Source organism: Neodiprion pinetum, chromosome 3, assembly GCF_021155775.2.
Source record: "Neodiprion pinetum isolate iyNeoPine1 chromosome 3, iyNeoPine1.2, whole genome shotgun sequence".
Taxonomy (NCBI): domain Eukaryota; kingdom Metazoa; phylum Arthropoda; class Insecta; order Hymenoptera; family Diprionidae; genus Neodiprion; species Neodiprion pinetum.
The window spans coordinates 24150736-24170008 of NC_060234.1; the positions used below are offsets into that span (position 1 = coordinate 24150736).

The window sequence follows — 19273 nt, forward strand, 5'->3', positions numbered from 1 at the left end:
TCACTAGTCTTTAATTTTGTCGATACCAAGGCGATAGTTTTTTGATCAAACATGGCGGACCTTAATTCACTTATTGATTATAAACTTTCGTTTACCACTTTTCCATTTTGGTAAGTTTTTAGCTGGACTGTACACCTGCTATATCTCTGATTGACCGGAAGGACTACCGGTTCGGGATACTTGGTATATATGCGTAATGCATTTGACCTTGTCAATCGACTCATTCTGAGCTACTAATTGTTTTTAGTGACTGTATAAAGTATAAATCAGGTAAAAAAAAGTTTGCCGGCAAGGGGCATGAAAAGTCTTCTTTGATCTCCAAAATTACTAAAATATGTAACCGTCTGTTTAAATCGTCACCTATTGCTTCGTTTATAAAAGGAAAATTCATACTCATAATTCCATGTGAAAATTGCAAAATGAGATAAAGACAAGAAGAAATTTGGAGTTGATGCCATTCAACGGACCATGCCATAGAAAAAATAACTAAAAATCACTCATAATATGGTCAATCGGGTTAAGAAAACCAAAGAAATTGTTCAGTACTTACGACGAAACAAAAAATTATGCCAGGTATCGACAAAACGGCTCGACAAGTACTACATTATTGTTTGACCCAAAACTGTGCAAAACTAGATCCCGATCGGTGCAGTAGTCGCGGAGATATTTCTGGTACCGATTTTGAAAACACTGTTTCGAGAAAAATGTTTTTAAATTTTTGACCACAGTTTACACTGAGAATCAAATAACTGGTTCAATGTAGATTTACATGAAATCGTCGATTTCTGAGTCACATTACGGATCTTTCTGAAATGTCGACACTTTCATTAGATCTTTTCTAAGCTGTGTCAACCTCAATCTTCCTTCATTTGATACCCTTGTCGCCATTCACCCGGTCGATTACAAAACGCTCCAATTTCGTCGTTACTGCGAATTTCTTTGTAAAATATCCAGGGTAGATACTCAAAGGACAGTAATTTCAATTGAGCATTTTTTTAAATCGATTAGTTTGACCTAGCCATGTATATGTAACCCCTTAAAATTATCACTGTGAAAATATTGAGAAAAAACAAATTTCGAACCATGTTTTCACTGTATCAACTCTAAGGATTATTTCAAGTCTCATGTAATAAGATGTCACAAATTTTTTGAAAAGTTTTTCCTGAATGATATAAACAGCAGTGTGTATGGAACTTTCTGAATATCTTAGACGTTCTATAATCTCGTTTTCTGCTGAACTCTAACAGTTTGTACTATTTGATTTTAATTAAAAACACTATTTTTAATAACAAAAATAACACCAGAATATTAGAAAATATTCTGAAATTGTAGCTACAGCTAAGTCGTACCGGCTTATTACAGTTCGTCGAAAGTACTTTCTGTCTGATGTTACCCGTAGGCGTAATAAAAAATTGTGAAACAGGTTTTTCAGAATAATATTGTGTGCTTACATGTTCTGAAAACTCATTGTAAGAATCTAAGAAAACATATAGATTCGAATAAATTTTTAATCTTCACGTTCGAAATAATTAATTTATTTATTGTTGAAATAGAAATGCTTTTGTATCAGTTTACAAAACGGATGTACAAGAAATGGGAAGCAGAGATCCACTGTTATATTTCATTCAGAAGCATTTGAAATAGCTGATAAGGTATAGATATTACACCACTCACCAGGATAACCAAACGTAAGAATATGAGTCATGAAGCCAGAGATTCGAATGAATCATTCAATGATGCTTTCAATCTTATAGCAAAAAACAGTTCGCATGAAAAATCAATAAAGTATCGATGCTCTGACATACAGTTGCAATCGTCATCCACTTTTCATTCTTAACTGGGTCAGATAGTCTCAAGACAGGAGGTTTCTTAATTAAAGAAACACGTGATTGATATGTCATTGGTATATGAAAATGACCTAAATGCATATAATCTATAGATTTAATTCAATAATTTTCATTATCATTTTTCCTCTTAATAATATTATCCGCAATTTTGAGTAAATGCGTGAATAATTAATTATTTTTGAAACATTAGTTGTCTTATCTATTCGCATTGCGTGTATGATTTGGTCGTTATTACTTTTAAGGAAAGTGTTCGTATCAAATCGGATGTCAAAACAACTACGCAATGGTCTTGTAACTTGCGCGATTCGTTGATCGTAAAAATGGGACAACTTAAACTTTTGAAATATTGAGACAAAGAATTAGATTTTATATATTTGCCACTACCAAAAAATCTTGAAAGATGTAGCTCAATTAGTATGTCTCATACAATTGTCTCTTTTCTTTCCCACAGCTTTCATAAAAATGACTACAACTTCGAATATCCTGAAGCAGCGCAAAAATGGCGCAACGGCTCTTCGCTTATTTGTGATATTCGATGTGGATATATTTCCAGTTCTCCCACCGGAAACCCACGCTCCAAAGTCGTACGACCCCGGGTCTCTGCCCGATCTTGCTTTTGCTTTTACGCTTCCAGCATTTCCCCCGAAGGAGTTGGAAGGTCAGACGTCCCACGCGCCTGGCCCACGTGAAAGTATGACCGTACAACGCTTTGGCACGTTATTATCGTTACAGACTCCGCGGAAAGCCGCTCACACTGTAGTTTTAAATACATAAGAAAATACAGGGTGTTCCAACACATTTTTTGTAATTTAAAAATCACGGTGTTAAGGTCGCTGATCTCGAATCTGGTTGAAAATTTGGGAGATCAAAATGGCGAATCCACATAGCGGAAGAATTCGCAATTAGTGATTTCGTTTGGACGAAATTTGGTACCCGGTGGGATTTCGAGGTCGCCGATTACGAATATTAATTGAACGATCAAAAATTCGGTATGCCCGACTCTTTGATGCCGCTACTGTTTGGCATTTTAATTTCGAATGAAATATAAATGGATGATCAGAAAGGGATAAATTCATATGATACATCTAATATGATTATGAAAATCATTTCAAATACAGCAATGGGAAAAATTTGAAACTTTGGCCATACGATAGAGACCAGATTCTCTACTTCTAATAAAAATTTGAACCACGCAAAGCGTTTGGTTAAATGAAAAAGTGTGTTTATTTCATTTTGATCGCCCACTCAATTATAGTAATCAAATAGGAATGTTGCATTCACTATTTTCCTCAAACGTTCGGGCAATATTACGTTTGAAATATTATGAGGAAGAAACAATTATACCTACACAACATTCCTGGAATGTGAATCAAATGCTATATTCTGTGTAGGATTGTGAAAACCGATGAATATCGTTTGTCTCCAAAGCACGGTTCTCGGAGAACTAAAATAAGATATCCTTGAACGCATATATAGGTATAAGCAAACCGCGTGCAAAAAAGGAGCGGAAAAAAGTTATCAGTAATATTGCACTCGTTTACAAGGGATTAATTAAAGTCTTACTTGTGACATATTAATACTTCTCACAGCGAATACTCTCATAGTGGTCCTGGAATTTTTATGTCCAGTGAAATGTTATCATAAAATAGGATATTGTGAATCAAATTGAATTGAAACGATCACATGATTTTCCAGATGATAAAATGAAAAAATTCTAAATTTGTAAGAGTAGGAAAAGACCAGTGAAGATCAACTTATTGTAAAGACCCAAATTCGGACCTTTCAATAATAATTGGATTCAGTTCTGCGCTTAGTGTGACTTGAAGGGTGAACCCGTGAAATTTGAATTGACTAATGCTATCGATATTCGCAATTCATAAAATTCTGCTGAATCGTACTGTTAGTGTTTCCGAATTTCTCTGAATATCCCTTACAGTATTTTCCATTTCAGGAGTATGTAGCCGAATTTCTTTCCGAATCACGCTGAAAATATTCAACTTCCTAATGAATATAAAAAATTGGGGCTTCCATATAATTACATAATTTATGTAATGTATGAGAATCGTAAATACGCAATTCATTAGAATAAAATATGCGATTTCATAGAATTTTTGGAGAATTACAAGTAAGGGCGAACTGTAAAGTTGTTTGAATATATTCATTACTCAGGCTGCCTTGACGGCTCATGCTGCAAACGTCACACTTATTGAAAAGTGTGCTATTTCTGACAAGTGTGAAGTTTGCAGCGTGAGCCGAAGGCGAGTGCTACGTTCACGCGAATACGAATGTTGCATCGCACGAATACTAGTGTGATAATCACTCGAGTCGAATATCCCCCATCCGCGCATGTGACGCCCGCTATTTTTCCAATACCTGTAAAGGAAAGTTTGATTTGAGAAGCAACGAAGGTGCCACTGAAATTTGGGTTATCCTGTAATTAATATAGACCCTTCTTAATGCGGAGCAAAACGGGTCTTTGAAATTAATTGGTAAGACTCCGAATACCGAACTAATACGTGTAGATTTCTCAAGCGTCTAAATCCATGTGTTATAAAAGAATTCTTAGACAAACGAATGAAGAACTCGCTATTTTGAATTCAGTCCGTATTTTGCAAATTTATTGTATATTCGTGTAGAATCGAGCCTGCATTTTTTTTTCGGACGGAAAATAAGTTAGCCGAAAGCCCAAGGCATTAATGAAAATTACTGTATAATGAACAGAATAGTATTCGCCCAAAAGCAATATTAGCAACAAAGTTTTTATTTCGTTTACGTATTTAAAAAAATCGAGCACCAATTTTCTAACGCCTGATAAATTGCAACTCTCTTAATTTACCTTTTATTATTACGATAGAATTACATCCATATTATTTTACCAATTCTTTCGCAGCAAAGTCCAACTCCTCAAGTAGAATCAAAACGCAACATCATAAAAGTATTTGAGGGATGGCTGATTCGCTTCACGTGACAGATCTAATCTTCTCATCATTACAGTGCAATTCATAAAAATCTTTATTTTAGCTATCATGAAGCATTACATACATATATCGTATCGTTATGTACTAAACACACGATACACATACGTATATGTAAACACATGAGACAACTGCATACAGTTCGAGTTTAAGTGTGAACATGTAATTAAATTCCGGTAACACTATAATAGCTAATTTGGACAATTGTAGTTATTGCCGTTTTCTCTTCACAATAAGACGTATGGATATTTCCGATCGAATTCATGCCGTATTTTTAATTTTCCCCTCTTTTCGCATCTGTTTACGTTTCTCTTTTTCTGTAGAATCGTGGATGCGTCGTTTTTTCCTAAGTAGCCAAATCTCTTTTGCTCTGTCCTCTTTTCCTTGCATCATACTCTTGTACAAATTCCTATGTTTCTTTTTTATCATTTTCTCCCTGAGACGGTATTCCTGTTTCTCAATACGATTCTTCTCCCATGGATTTTCCCTGGTCAATTGACCCTGTTGCACCACCATTCCCTTTTTCTGCGAAAGAATCAATATTCGTATTGCACTAGAATTACCTTCCTATCATTGTAGGGAATTTCCCAGAAAATTTTCTAGTACCATCATCTGAGATATACATTCAACCATCACTGCAATTTTAATGCGAAAAGAAATTCGCGGGAATTGTTTTAATACGCTTCTTTCCACATTACCTTTTTCAATCTCTCTTGCTCTGATTCGCTGTCATTCGTTTTTGTTACTGTGATTTCAGGTTCGTCCTCTGAGATATCATTCTCTATGGCCTCTGCACTTTCACCTTCAAGAATCGTTTCCGCTTGTTCTATCTCTGGTTGATCATCTCCTTCCTCTTCTGCTTCCGATTCTTCGCTGTCATCTTTAGCTTCAATAAAAATTTACAAGTAAGTACCATACATGACTGTGATATGCGCTGAGCCTTGAGAGAATTCTGATTTTTCATTTTATTTACCTGTTTTCACTTTAAATTCTGGGTCGAGTAAAGCGCGTTGTTCGGGCGGGATATATGTTTGATCTCGCAGCATGTCTGTAAATGGTGAAAGATGCGGAGGAAGCACACTACCCATCAAATAATTCTCGATGGGTAGAAGTTGTCTAGCATTTACAGAATCAAACACCCATTGCGGTTGAATGTAGTACCTAAAAATTTTTTGTCATCGGTATATAACATGTTTTATTTTGTATACATTTCTACTGTAAATTTCGCCTATTAAGCTGTAATTTGCACTGCATATCGAAACTTTCAATGCCGGATTAACACCTCATACGGAGTGCGACAGTGTAAGTAGCAGTCAAGATGCACACCAGTTAGTACAAAAAAATTAGTTTTCAAATTCACAAACCTATTCACTAATTTTTTAAAGAACTTATCAATACCTTGAAATTCATATGTAAACCTTTCTACATTTCTAAACTATCTTCCCAAGCATATAATCAACAATTGAAAAATTTATGATGGCATGTATAGATATTTTTTTTTTGAAAGCTCTGACAATTGCAACGTGGATTTGTAAAACATTGATTTTCTCAGTATCATTATCAAGAGTGTTACAATTTACTAGACAAAATGCATGGCAAATAACTCAATCGAATAAGAGATGTAAAATGTATGTATACAACTTTTATTGACTTTATTTTTTCATAAGCGTGTTATCTTTCTGACGAACTTTATTTAATTTTACCTGGAGATATATTGCTTTGTCATGCTTGGCCTGTCCACAATTTGATGCGTAATACTTTCATTACTTTCATCAAAGGTGGAACCTACGAATAGCATTTTATCCCAGGATACTTCTCCTCCAAAACACCTCAATACAAATACAAGGGGTTCTCTGGGGACTTCTCTGTTCACAAAGAATTTTAAACCTTTGAATAGGGTTTTTAGTTTCTTTACTTTTTCTACTTCAATTCTTGATAATTCAAGTTGAGAAGGGTCAGCTTCCTAAAACAAGTTTTGAATCAGAGATGATTTAATAACTGCAGTCCGTGTGTAAGTACGTATTCATTTACTTCACAGATGTATAATAAAGAAACGAACTGTCGGAAATTGATCCGTATCCAGCTCTTCTTCTGGTGCTGGAGTCGCATTGTTAACACTGGACAATGGCGAGTTCAGTGCAGCAATTCTTTCAGACACATATACTTCTTCATCCACTAATTTCGTATCGGTACTTCCTTTGAAAAAATCAGTAATTAATCGTTGAATTCAAATACTTATGCCAGAATTATGGGTCAACATAACAAACGAAGTGCTCAAGAGCGCATGATGCTAAGCAAAACTACAATTTTCTATCATGTACTTCAAACAAAAGATCTCAAATTAATTCTCCATTACTTTTTAAGATCGAGAACATTATAAAAGCACCCTCAGGCAAATTGGCTGCAATGCTTATTGATAATTTTTTTAACATGGATAGTATCCTCAAGATGATGAAACCGAACAATTGGATAAAAGCAATTGTTCATGACTTTTAAGGGACACATAAAAATACTAAGACACCGAACGAACCTTGTTTATATAATAATAGTTTATTCACCAGGGTTATGAATTCTCCTATCCTGCATTTCTTTGAAACCTCGTTTATACGTTTCTCACTTGTATGTCATTTCACTTGTGCATTAAATTCCTTCAGTCCCGGTAGTTTTTGCTTGCAGACCATATGTGAAATTTCACTTATAAGTAATTCATTTTGATATTGTTCACACCTATGTATCATTTATTCCGGTATAGAGCACTCTTTTCCCTTCACCCGAACATTAATTACAACTAATCTCTCATTACAAACTTGCGTTTTAATATTCTATGCGCCTATTGTAGGAATTTCTAATCGATAAAAAAACATGGAATAAATTTTATCACATAGATGCTACAATCGAAATACGATAGTTTGAGGATAAACAGCAATAAAAGCAAAACCTATCGCAATCATATTAGTGAGTGTAATAAAATTGGTGTTTCGGTTATAATACTTGTTGAAATTTTCCCAATTTTCTATTGTAACTCTTGCACAACTTTCGGTGTACGGATACGTTAATATAAGTCAAACTATCACATTTCTACTAAACTTTCTACAGTAAATTTTTGTCCGTGCGTTAATACAAACATAGAAGCATCATAATTGTCATATCCCTTCGAAAACGTATAAACGAGGTTTTACTTTATTACCAAATATGCCACTTTCACTGCTTTTACCTCGTTTTACCGATTCCCAGAATCTTACTCCCATTCCGTTTATATGGTTTTTTATCCTAAAAGTGCTACGACAATAAGTGTTAAGCTATATTGGTGTTCATCATTTGGATTTTAAGCTTTACACGTGGACATAGCACAATTCATGTTTCATTTTGATCTACTTGTGCCTTTTCTACAACAATTTCAAAGGTTTGAAGGTAACTGCAGCAATGGAAAGTGTTATAGTTTTTATACAGGGCCAAAGGTGCTACAAGTTTAACTGTTCAAAACACGCCATTGGTACAATAGAAGTATGAGAATTGTCACGCAGGAACCAGCATTCTAATAAGCTTGATCTTCGAAACATTAATGTGGCGATGCATTTCCATGATAAATCAGTATTTCACAATTTTAGGAGTATCTGAGATTCACTAAATCATAAGAAAGCAAAACAAACTCATGTTTTGTAGACTTAAATACCTTCAAAGCAAGTCTAAGGCTGCAAAATAATAAAATATTTTCCAATATTCCATTACTTTAACGTTACTAAGTTTAATGTCTTAAATTTAGATTCACGGTTACGGTAAGTTTAATTGGAATAAACTTTCCTTAATGAGTGACCTCTCCTTGTTAGTTACAGGACAGTCATAAAAAATAATGCGTTTCTTTCTGTTATTTAAATATTGGTTTACATTATCAATTCTTACCTGGACTGTTGAATTTTGGTGGATAAAACATGTTCAAATCATGATATAGCTTGAAGTTGACGAAACCCAACATAACAACGTAAAACTCAACGAACGTTGACATCACTTTGAAGTCGACTTCATTTTTGGACTGTGGTTCAAAAGAAAAGTGGTGTGGCACTATCCATGTGATTGTTTGCCCCTTGATTTCAGCTTGGTAGTAAAAGCCTTTGATCGAAACGAAAACTTTTCGAAGTGCTTTAGCTGCTATAACAGCATGCAAAAACTCGACGGTTAATCTCCTGCATAAAAGTGAGTGCTCACGTGGCACGTGAGCTATAGAAGGAAATGTGCTGAACAAGAAACATAGCGTGAGACAATCATCAAGATCTCTCAATGCATCTATGAATGTTGGGTAACGTTCTTTTACAATGTGATCTAGCTTCAGCTGCGGATGATTATTTAAATACCGTCTCAAAGCACCGAATTCCTTCATTGCTTTAGCTCGGCCAACTTTTCGGTTGAATATCTGTAAGAATTAATCAAGATTATGAAACAAATAAAAAAGTACTCAAACATTTGCCATGTAATGCAGCGACCCGCTATATAGGGTGATAATTTCACTTACCTTAAATTCTCGAAATTTCCATATTATAGGCTCGTGCATGAGGAATTGTATGTCTTTTTTGTGGTATAAGGTTTTAATACTTGTATCTCCATGTTGGGCTCGCTTCCTGTTACGAGGTTCCCGGGGATAAATTCCTTTCAATATGCATAGTTTCCGAAAGTCTTTCAATGAAAGCTGAAGTTTCTTTAGAGCTGATCTCCGTGATAAAAACTGAGCACCCTCACCGGATTGGTACTGTGAAAAGCATCAGACAAGCATGGAGAAATAACCTCAAAAATGTTAAGCGTTAGAAAAGGAGGTAAGATGTACGTTTTCGAGATTAAATTTTTGTGATTTATATATCTACCTTTTTCTTTCCTATTACGACCATTCTCTCAACGATCTGTTGTTTTCAATGGTTAATATTTCCTCATAAAAAAGATCCAATTCTTGTATTGACACACTTCACACGTGCCAATACGAGCAACTTCTTATCTCTCGCTACTCCCGTGCTTGACTCCCGTGTATCGAAACTGTTGCCGAATTCGTGCGTCACGCTGCGCGCTGCTTCAATGTACTAACGATAAACTTCGAATGGCAGAGTTTTCAAATCTCTGAATCAATGTGTTTAAATAGGGGTTGAGAATACAAGTGGTATGATCAGTTTGATCCTTTTTTCAGGACGAACTGACACCACTTGTAAACGACTTGTATTCATCATCGCTTTGAATAAATTTAATCAGTTACTTAGAATTTAAAAATATTTCATTTATTGTCAAATAAAGTACAGTTGAATTAAAAAGATGGACTAAAAGCAGAAAGCAAAAACTCTGGTCAGTTTGTAGTGCAAGTATAAAAATGTTAAGTGAATGTAAAATACAAGTAACGCAATAGTTATCAACGAAATACAGGTAATGGTAATTAAGTCAAAATTACAAATAAAATTATAGGGCAGAAATACAAATTATATACAATTTATACAAAGAGAAAGAAGTCGGATAGTGAATTTATCAAGATTTTACAATGTTTGTTAACTGACACGTATTCTTTACTGTAAAATTGATTTGAAGTGTTTTTCGCGATGTATCCGTGCTTGTCTAAAGAATTTATTAGTACTGCATCTTTATGATTTAAAATTTTACTTACAGCTGTACAGAATGTATTGATGTCTAGGGACATGGAAAATTGTTTAAAATTATTCTTTACTTTCAAGGCATGAGCAGAGCAACCAAGCCACCTGAGACATTTTTTTCATCCACTTTTGCTTTGAGGTTTTTTAACAAATTTCTTCAAAAACTAATCGATAGAAGCAGACTACGGATGATTTTATAAAATTTTTGGAAGGAAGTTAAACAATTGTTGCTAACGTACATCAAAACATATATCTCTTCATCAAACACTTTACTTTCTAATTCTCCATGCAAATCTGGCAAAGGTTCCATTGCCAGGATGGTCGATTTGCACTCTGAACAGACTTGAAAAAATTTCAAAAGCCTGCGTGCTACATATCCTGCTATATAATCACACACAGTCTTTGTCACTATGGACTGTGGGACCTATCGTTGGATATTACTTTCATCGGGCAGGTGGAGCGCATCATCTAAGCAATCTACCGGTTCGTCATGGTTGTTATCGCTATGATCCTCCAATATGTGGACTAAATTGAGCAGTATACTTCCCTTGTCGTCTACACAGTTCGCACTCAATGAACGATGCGAATTGAAATTACTGACAAGGAGGGACTTGTATGTGCCAACAAATTGTCAACAAGTTGGATTCACGTTGTGGCAACCATGACTGCGACTAAAGCAAAGAATTTCTCCAAACAATCTTGGTTGATATTACGTGACAAAAAGTAATCTAATTCCTCTTTCTGATATGAAGCCTGTCAGAGTAATCGACCAATTCGATAGACAAGGAACACGCCATGAGGGTAGTAAAGTTACTCTGTGGACAAATTTCATATCTTGAAGCTTGTGTCTTACCTCCATTCAAAATTGTTTGTGGGAAGTACATACACATGGGAACTAAACACTTTCCATGCAAATGGCCTGTGTGACTTCCTCCTAGGCGTTCTCTGGTTCCCCCTAAAAATCCCTAAATAACTCCTACCTGCTGTCAGGCCATTTTACCAGCCTCTAGACAGAAAATCAGTGCTGTAGGCGCTGTACTATTTGTATTACTTTTTTTTAAATTCATATACATACAGAGCTTTCCATTGTCAACTCGACCAATGATTTTACCTCACGATTTTTGATTCACTTTACGATTGTTTTCCTGATTCTTCAATCTCAATCATCCCTCAATTTTGTTCAGTTTTTACCCCCGTTAATTTGTCAGGATTATTTTTATCAAATTTTATTGTCACGTCTTACAATTTGCACCACATCCTCTTGAAATATGTAATTTTTTTTTAAATAAAAAAAAAACTACCGAATCTGAACAGATCAGGTCCATCATTATGTTCATTATGAATACCCAAAGTTTTAATCGACTGAGCATGATCGAAAACACAAGTTCTCACTTATACTGAGTTCTGATAATAAGATCGTAAGAGCATGGACATAATTTCCGATATCCATGCTTGAGAGGTGAATTAATTTCAGTAAATTAGCTAAAGTCAAGGGGTGCGCTGACCTGTAATCGTTTTTACAAGACCTTGGTATTATTGACTATTTGAGCTTTTAATCGAGCTTGATCAATCAAGTCTTCAGATATGTACATTTCCCATTGTGGTTACCGATATTATATAAATTATTTATCAATTAAATGAATATGTATTAAATCTTTTATTCGCTACAACGTTGATTTAGTCATTTCGCGTACTTCACGAACGAAAATTATTAAATAATTTTTATTGTTTACAATTTCTTAATTAATAACCTATGTGAATATGTTTTGTCAATCATACTTTTAAATATAATTATTTCTCGTCTTCGTTTTCTGATTCGCTGTCTTCACTTTCATCTTCTAATTCGGTTATTGGAAACCGCAACAAAGCAGCCACTCCTGTCAGTTGATCTAATTCTGGAATGAGTTCAACATAATGTGAAATATTCACTGAAAAAAGGGAGAAAAAAACTTAAACGATAGTCAATGGCTTAGTGTAATAAAAATAAAACTACTGATACGAGTGATGATAAAATGTAAATGTAAGTCTTTGATGAAATAAAATGGTGGCTCTCGTATCCATAGGTTAATAAACAAATATAATACTAACTTAACGAAATAAATACAGTACTGCCTTGTTATAAGAGTGTTAGGGCGGTTAAGGGAATGGGATTCCACGAAATTCGGCGTTGGTACTTTCCCCCATTACTGCCAGGAGACCTCGGGAATCACTTATGTGTCAGCGTGTCGATGATCATCACCACTCCTCGTTCTAAGTGAATCACAGTTATATTTACGAATTTGATGTCTAAACACATATGATTCAACGCAATCGCTCGTTCGCTTGTAAGGAGCACACCGCGTTATTAGACGTCAGGTATACAGGGAGAGTGGGGGAAGCTATAAGACTTGCTCAAGTGTAACGACGGGGAAATTCTCTTATGACAAGGACTCTTATGTCAAGGTAGTACTGTAATTTGATTTGGGCGTTACATTACACATTGTATTTACGGATCATACTCACGTTCACCAGATACATGCATGCTGGAAAAAATTTTGACATCACCACCGAACTCTCTGACACTGTCCACGAGGTTGACATATTGTTTCCGCGTCGCAATATCTTGACATCTGTGGAGAAGATGAAATTATTATTCTTGAAACGAAAGTTCATTCTGCTTCAGCAATTACCTGAACAATTTGTCCGAAATTAATAAAGTCTCAATAGCCTGAGCCTCGTTAGCTTTTTCCACATGTCTCTTCCCATAAAATGCTCTGGCTGGTTCTGTTTGTAACAGCGTATAAAAAGCCTGTAATGCTCTCACTTCACCAGCTGCTTTTGTGTCAGCTACTCGACTTACGACTGCTGGGTCTGCCAGCACCTCTGTCAACAGTTTAACATTAATATAAACACTAGGGTATTGCACGAAAAAATAATTTGCCAATTTCCATTGGGGTGCCGCCTGAAAAGTTTGTTTAGATGAAAAGTGAAAAATAATCAATTAAGATATAATGATTTAACACTGAAACTGCCAAGGCAATCATGCTTAATATTTTCAGGTCCCAAACTTCCTCTTTTTGTCACACATCTCATTCCTAACACTTTTTGACTGAACTGTGAATTATTTCGGACTTTGTCTTCAATATCAAACTGTCCGAAATATTTTACAAGAACACTGGACATTTATGGAAACTAGCTCATTGTATTTATTTTTTTTTATACTTCCAACTATTTTAATTATAACAACAGATTCAGTAATTTTTCTGGTAAATTCATTATTACAGAGTGTGAGTAGTATTTCTTGAACAACCTGAAAGTTCCACCTAGATTTACTTTTGAAATATCACTTTTGCGCAATAGAAACAATCTTGCCGTTACATGTTACAACACAAAAAAAATGTAAAATAATATTATACAGAAAAGGATCCACAGGACGTTTTACTATACGAAGTTTGCAAACTTGTGTTGGAGATGACAATGAAAAATCATCGATAATATGTTCCACGGTAGCGTTTTTCAGCAATCATTACATTCATCTTTACGTATTCAATTTCGACGCTTCTTAAGATAGTTCCCATTTGTATATTTCACATAAGTTTCATATTTACGCACTTCTTTCTTTTGTAGTCGATGTATACGTGAAAGTTACATTTTGTATAATCAATTGAATACAGATATACTGTTTACATCATAAATAAACAATTCCTTTTCTTTTTCTTCGTGTTTTGGAACAAAAATTTTTGAGTACTGCGAGCAATTTAAATGTGGTTGTGAAATATTCCATCTTCAAATACCAGGCATACTATTAATAGGAAGTCCACTGTGTGGGGATCAATTCTAAAGATTGTTTTAGTTGTTGAAGGAGGTGTGCCAATCTTGGCAGTTTTAATGTTAAATACACATGAATACAATTTGATTTGGCATGTGGTACCTCTCAGTGAGTGCTTGAAGCCAGAACTAGCATGTACAAGCATGAACTTGGCCTTATTGTCTAGAATCACTTTATTATCTGTTCTCACTGCTTCTTGAATCATAAACTCCATGAATTGATTTTTAACAAAACCAGGACTGGCCAAGAGAATACACTTGACTACATCGAAATTGATATGTCGTAGGATTGCCTGCATGACGCTTTCATAAAAGCGAGCCAAACCCTGGAATTCCAATGATGAAAAAAGTTAAGCGAAATATCATATTTTAATGCAAAGTAAGGATAATTGCTACTACTGTTGAACAAAAGTTGATGTCTCATTACTTCAATGAGTGATTCTTCAACTCATGAAAACGTCAACCTCATTTACGCTAGACGAAAAATTTATTTTGGTCGATCAATTTTTGAATAGAGAATTTTTTAAATGTAATATCAAGCGAAAAAATGACACACTTTTCAAAAATCTTTTAAAACATATAACTTTCCAATTTTTTTGTAAGCGGACTAGACATTTTTTTGGTAAAGAAAGTTAAAACTTTGGATCTCAATAAACCGTTACTCTTGGTACTCTAAATTATTTATACAAAATTTTGCATACAATGAGGATGGCGTCACGAAAAGCAGAGTGTCAAGGACATATTTATAGCTTTGATTACAACAGAGATCAGCACTGGATATTGTGCTGTGAGCAATCATCGAATTTAAGTATTCTCATTAAATAATAGTTGTCCCTGCCGGTCTTGTTTTTTGCTCTTTCGGAAAACAATGTTCTGTAATGTTACTCTATGAAATGCCATATCCTGTGTCAGCATGTTTTATTTTACATATTATTCTCTCAATATACATTTCTCCATGCTTTTACGTTACCGATATCACCATACCCATAGTAATCAAAACTATAAGAGACACCAGCCTGGCAAAAATCGCAACCACCTTTCCCACTCAAAGTATATGGGGCAGTCCATACCATTTCAACCTAGGTCTGAACCTGGACCTCTCAGATTTTGAATGCACTCAATATTTTTTTTTAGATCTTTTGATACGGTTTTAATTTTCTACAATTTTTCAAAACCATGTTATTGATGGACACAATTTAAAAATTTGAAAAAATTCGGAAAATTCGTGTGTGTTAGAAATCAAAATTTTTAAGTTTAGGGCGTAAAAATTAAGCTTAGTGGGGAAATTTTTTCTTCCTACTATTTTCAAGCTTTTTTCGAAAAAAAAATGTTGGAAAAATTAGACGTCATTTTATTATGGATGGTTACTGAAACATTTTCAGATTTTTGAAAAATTTTGCAGGTTTTTATGAGCCATTTTACCAGTTGAGATTTTGTTATTAGCAAAATAAAGAGAAAAAAAATCTGCTCTGAGCTGCAACATTTTGTTATCTGACACACGATTTTTCAGTTTTTTACATTGTGTTAATCAAGGCATGGTTTTGAAAAATTGTAGAAAATTCAAACCGTGTCGAAAAAATCTATAAAAAAACTGTGTGCATTTCAAATCTGGGAAGTCAAGGTTCAGACTCAGGTCGAAATGGCATGGACTGCCCCATATACATTGTATACATAGACTCACATGTACTCTACTGCTGTCCATAAAGAGTGATAACAAACCTTTTCATGCTGTGATACGTTCCCTTTTCTTTTTCTTGGTATATTTTGATCTATTTTAGCTCTAACCAAAGTCATGTTAGAGGTAATAAGGCAAACATGAGCTATTCCATCTTGCATTATAACAGCAGCTAAATCAGCACTCTGAAAATATTCAGTAACTCATTTTTCAAAAAGCAAACAGCTTATCTGAGAGCTCATCCTTAGAGAAAAGATTTATTTTTTCAAGTATTAAGAAAGGATTTAGCCTCTGTTGAAGTTATGTATATTCTTAAACGTTTTTGTACGGGTTGAATTGAAACTCTACTAAAGCAGCTTTGAAAAAAATAAGAACTCTTCGATTCAGAAGTAAGTAATTTTCATGACTTAATTTATTTTTATAATTTGTTGCTAATTATGAACTATATCAGTTGTGCGTCTAATTTTGACAATTCCAAACATAACATATTTATAGCTAGTTTATTTAATTTTTATGTTCTGTTCAAGTTGAAACAAATTTCATGACAATATCATGCATTCATAATATTCAGAATGGGGGTACCATATCAATCAACAGACTTTTAATGAAAATCAATATTTTATATTGATTCTGTCATAAGTTACCTGAGTAGGGTCGCAAGCCGTGTCTACTCGTTCCAAGGAAATGGAATCCCACTCAGGCTTGTAAAGTGTGAATTTTCTATTCTGCTCTAGATCCAGCGTGTGATAAGCACCCATCTACATCCAAAAGTTAGAAAAATTTGTTTTACTCCATTTACATGCCTTTGATTTATGACATGTTTGCATCAGAGATATTACGCAAAACATAATTTTTTGTACACATTTATAAAACTAAGGTATAATCTAAGGTGAAAAGGAGGACCATTCCTCAGTTTTGCTACTTAACAATGAGACTGAATTTTGTAACGTTGGTGTAATGAAACATTGAAATAAAAATCACTATTTCGCAGCTTCAAAACATGAATTTGATGAATCGAATTCGCAAATGATCATGCTGTACTATAATTTAATGGGTTTTACACAACCGTAATTTTGCTGAATTTCAAGTATTTATAAAAATTCATCATTACAATAATGTTCCAAACTTCGACCTAAAAATTATAAAAATTTTTTCCATCATTTGATTCGTGTAAAATTAAGAAAGTAATTGGGAGTGATTGCAGCAGACCAAGGCAAATCTTTAAATTTTAGAAACCACACAAAGTTGGCTCCAGAATTTTTCAACCTTACAGAAAAATCAAATTTCTAATTAATTGCTCGTTTCCAGACCTTTCTTGGGTATTATACACACTGAAATCATTCTGGGAATCCACAATGGATTCTATAGAGTTTTCATCATAAACAACATGAAATACTACATATCTCATTTAACTACAATCAAAGTTGGGCTGTACCGTTCAAGTTGATTACACTTTTCTGTGTCTTGTTCATAAGATATGCTATTTTTGTTACAAAGAAATTTTTTTTTACGGGAAGTGTATAAAACATAAGAAATTTGACGTAGAGTTCCAACGCTGCATAAACAATTCTGCAAGGAAAAGAGTTTTTTCAAAGCAAGCTAATAATTAATCATAGTCATACCTTGACATACTGATTTTCTTCAATATTTCGACCTTTTAATCTCAGTTTACAGGCTTGGGTATCAAAATCTATAGATTCCACTTTGATCGTCAACACAGTTCTTACTCTGTTGCTCGATGAGCTTCCAGTCGATGATTCGGTTTGGACTTTCCTTGGAGTTCATATTACACATTAAACTTAGATTTCCACAAATGTTCAAGGACATTTATAAACTCTACAATCGATGGAAAAAAGTATTGAATTTTCGTGGGTAATTGATGATACATACCTAATGGTAGATCCTCGCACAGAATCCCCTTCACTAATTAAATTATAGGCATGCCATAAATCTTCCGGCTCCTCTGGGATTAATGTTATGTCGCTGTTGATTGAATAATCGATCATCAATTAAGAACATTCTTTCAATAAGCTGACAATAAATGAATGAGTTGGATTTTATAAAACAATAGCTTTTGAGAAACTCTGTTAGTATTAAAGCATAATTGCAATCGAACTCAAGCTTAAATATCGCGCTTCCATTAGTATTCATTCATTATCAAAACGTAGAATAAGTGAAATTTAAGTTTCCAGACAAACTTGACCAATTAAAATTAGACATATATACTTTTCATAGTCAACTCTTTATACTTGGAAAAATAATTTGTATAAACATTGAATAGGTGAAAGTTTAATCAGCTTTCAAAACAAAAGTAGTTTTCACTAAATAACATCATTGCAGTTGAAATACTAGCAAGATCATAGAATCAGAAAAAGACGGTAAAATGGTTAGCGGTATTACATGTTGGAACTCTAATATTTGTAACGCTGTAGATATTCATACTGCAGAGAGACTATATCCAAGCCACAATAGAATCACGCAACTCGTCTACCGTTCACACAAAATTGCTCTCCATTTCTGCGGCATCTTATTTCACTTACATTTTGACAGATCTTTACCGTTTGAAAGTGACAGACTCTGGCAGCTTGATTCGTATCTTATATGGGTATTATGGTTTAAGATATCAATGGAATACATTAATTCAAAAAACTATAGTAACAGTGTAGCAGAAGACGAGCTTATCCTAATCTTAACAGCATGATTTTGGCAAGATTCTAGTGCGACGCACAAGCAGTTATTTTTCCACGTGAATATCCAAATCGTGTTTGTAATGTAAGATACGCAATAAGACAAAAATCATTTAGATCAATCGAGAAATACTTGGTCCAGGAAAACATTACTTACACTAGAGAAGTCAGTTACAAGGTAATAAAAGCGACTTACCCGTCAGCATTCTTGTCAACATTTTTGGATAGTAGTTTCATTTTGAGTGATGGAATATTTTATTATCATGTAATTTCAAAGGATAATTCAATAATTGTTTTGTAGGTTATATTAAATTCAGCTACGCCAATCCATATGTTTTTCTAACAGGTTGCTCAGGAGATGCTCCATCATATTTCACTGACAGTAAATCTTGTTATGCAGAGTGCATTGACAAGTATGAGAAACAACCATTTCTTAATTGCATAAATAAATATCACCGACTACATAAAAGCACCAAACATTTCTGTTATAATTTTTTCCTGGCTTTTATTTAGGCTATGTTTTTCACAGGTACGTTCCGAAAGTGGTTCTCACTGTTGTCACGTTGCCACTGAATTGCATGGGCCGTCCCATGTAAGGCTAGGATTGTTCCTCAGAGTCATCCCTTTATTAGAGCATATGCTCATGGAGGTGGAAGAGTGTGAG

At 34.3% G+C, this 19273-nt stretch overlaps 3 protein-coding genes across 3 annotated transcripts in view; 1 reads left to right on the top strand and 2 right to left on the bottom strand.

The window, feature by feature from the left end:
- Positions 1 to 4603: 4603 nt before the first annotated feature.
- On the bottom strand, positions 4604 to 9836 carry LOC124215463 (pescadillo homolog). Its single transcript, XM_046618885.2, has 8 exons — positions 9676 to 9836; positions 9330 to 9563; positions 8723 to 9230; positions 6882 to 7018; positions 6526 to 6785; positions 5796 to 5983; positions 5521 to 5708; positions 4604 to 5347 (listed from the first exon to the last, which is right to left on the bottom strand). The coding sequence occupies exons 1-8, from the start codon at positions 9697 to 9699 to the stop codon at positions 5084 to 5086; spliced, it is 1803 nt and encodes a 600-aa protein (XP_046474841.1). The 5' UTR covers positions 9700 to 9836; the 3' UTR covers positions 4604 to 5083.
- Positions 5610 to 19273, top strand: part of CLIP-190 (Cytoplasmic linker protein 190) — a 47289-nt gene continuing 33625 nt past the window's right edge. Inside the window, exon 1 of the mRNA XM_046618879.2 lies at positions 5610 to 5727. The gene's annotated coding sequence lies outside the window, so the exon portion shown is untranslated. The remainder of the gene's footprint in view (positions 5728 to 19273) is intronic.
- Positions 12079 to 19258, bottom strand: pelo (protein pelota). The gene is made up of 9 exons (XM_046618886.2): positions 18806 to 19258; positions 17813 to 17905; positions 17545 to 17695; positions 16567 to 16680; positions 15967 to 16107; positions 14351 to 14573; positions 13110 to 13302; positions 12943 to 13049; positions 12079 to 12335 (listed from the first exon to the last, which is right to left on the bottom strand). The coding sequence occupies exons 1-9, from the start codon at positions 18844 to 18846 to the stop codon at positions 12232 to 12234; spliced, it is 1167 nt and encodes a 388-aa protein (XP_046474842.1). The 5' UTR covers positions 18847 to 19258; the 3' UTR covers positions 12079 to 12231.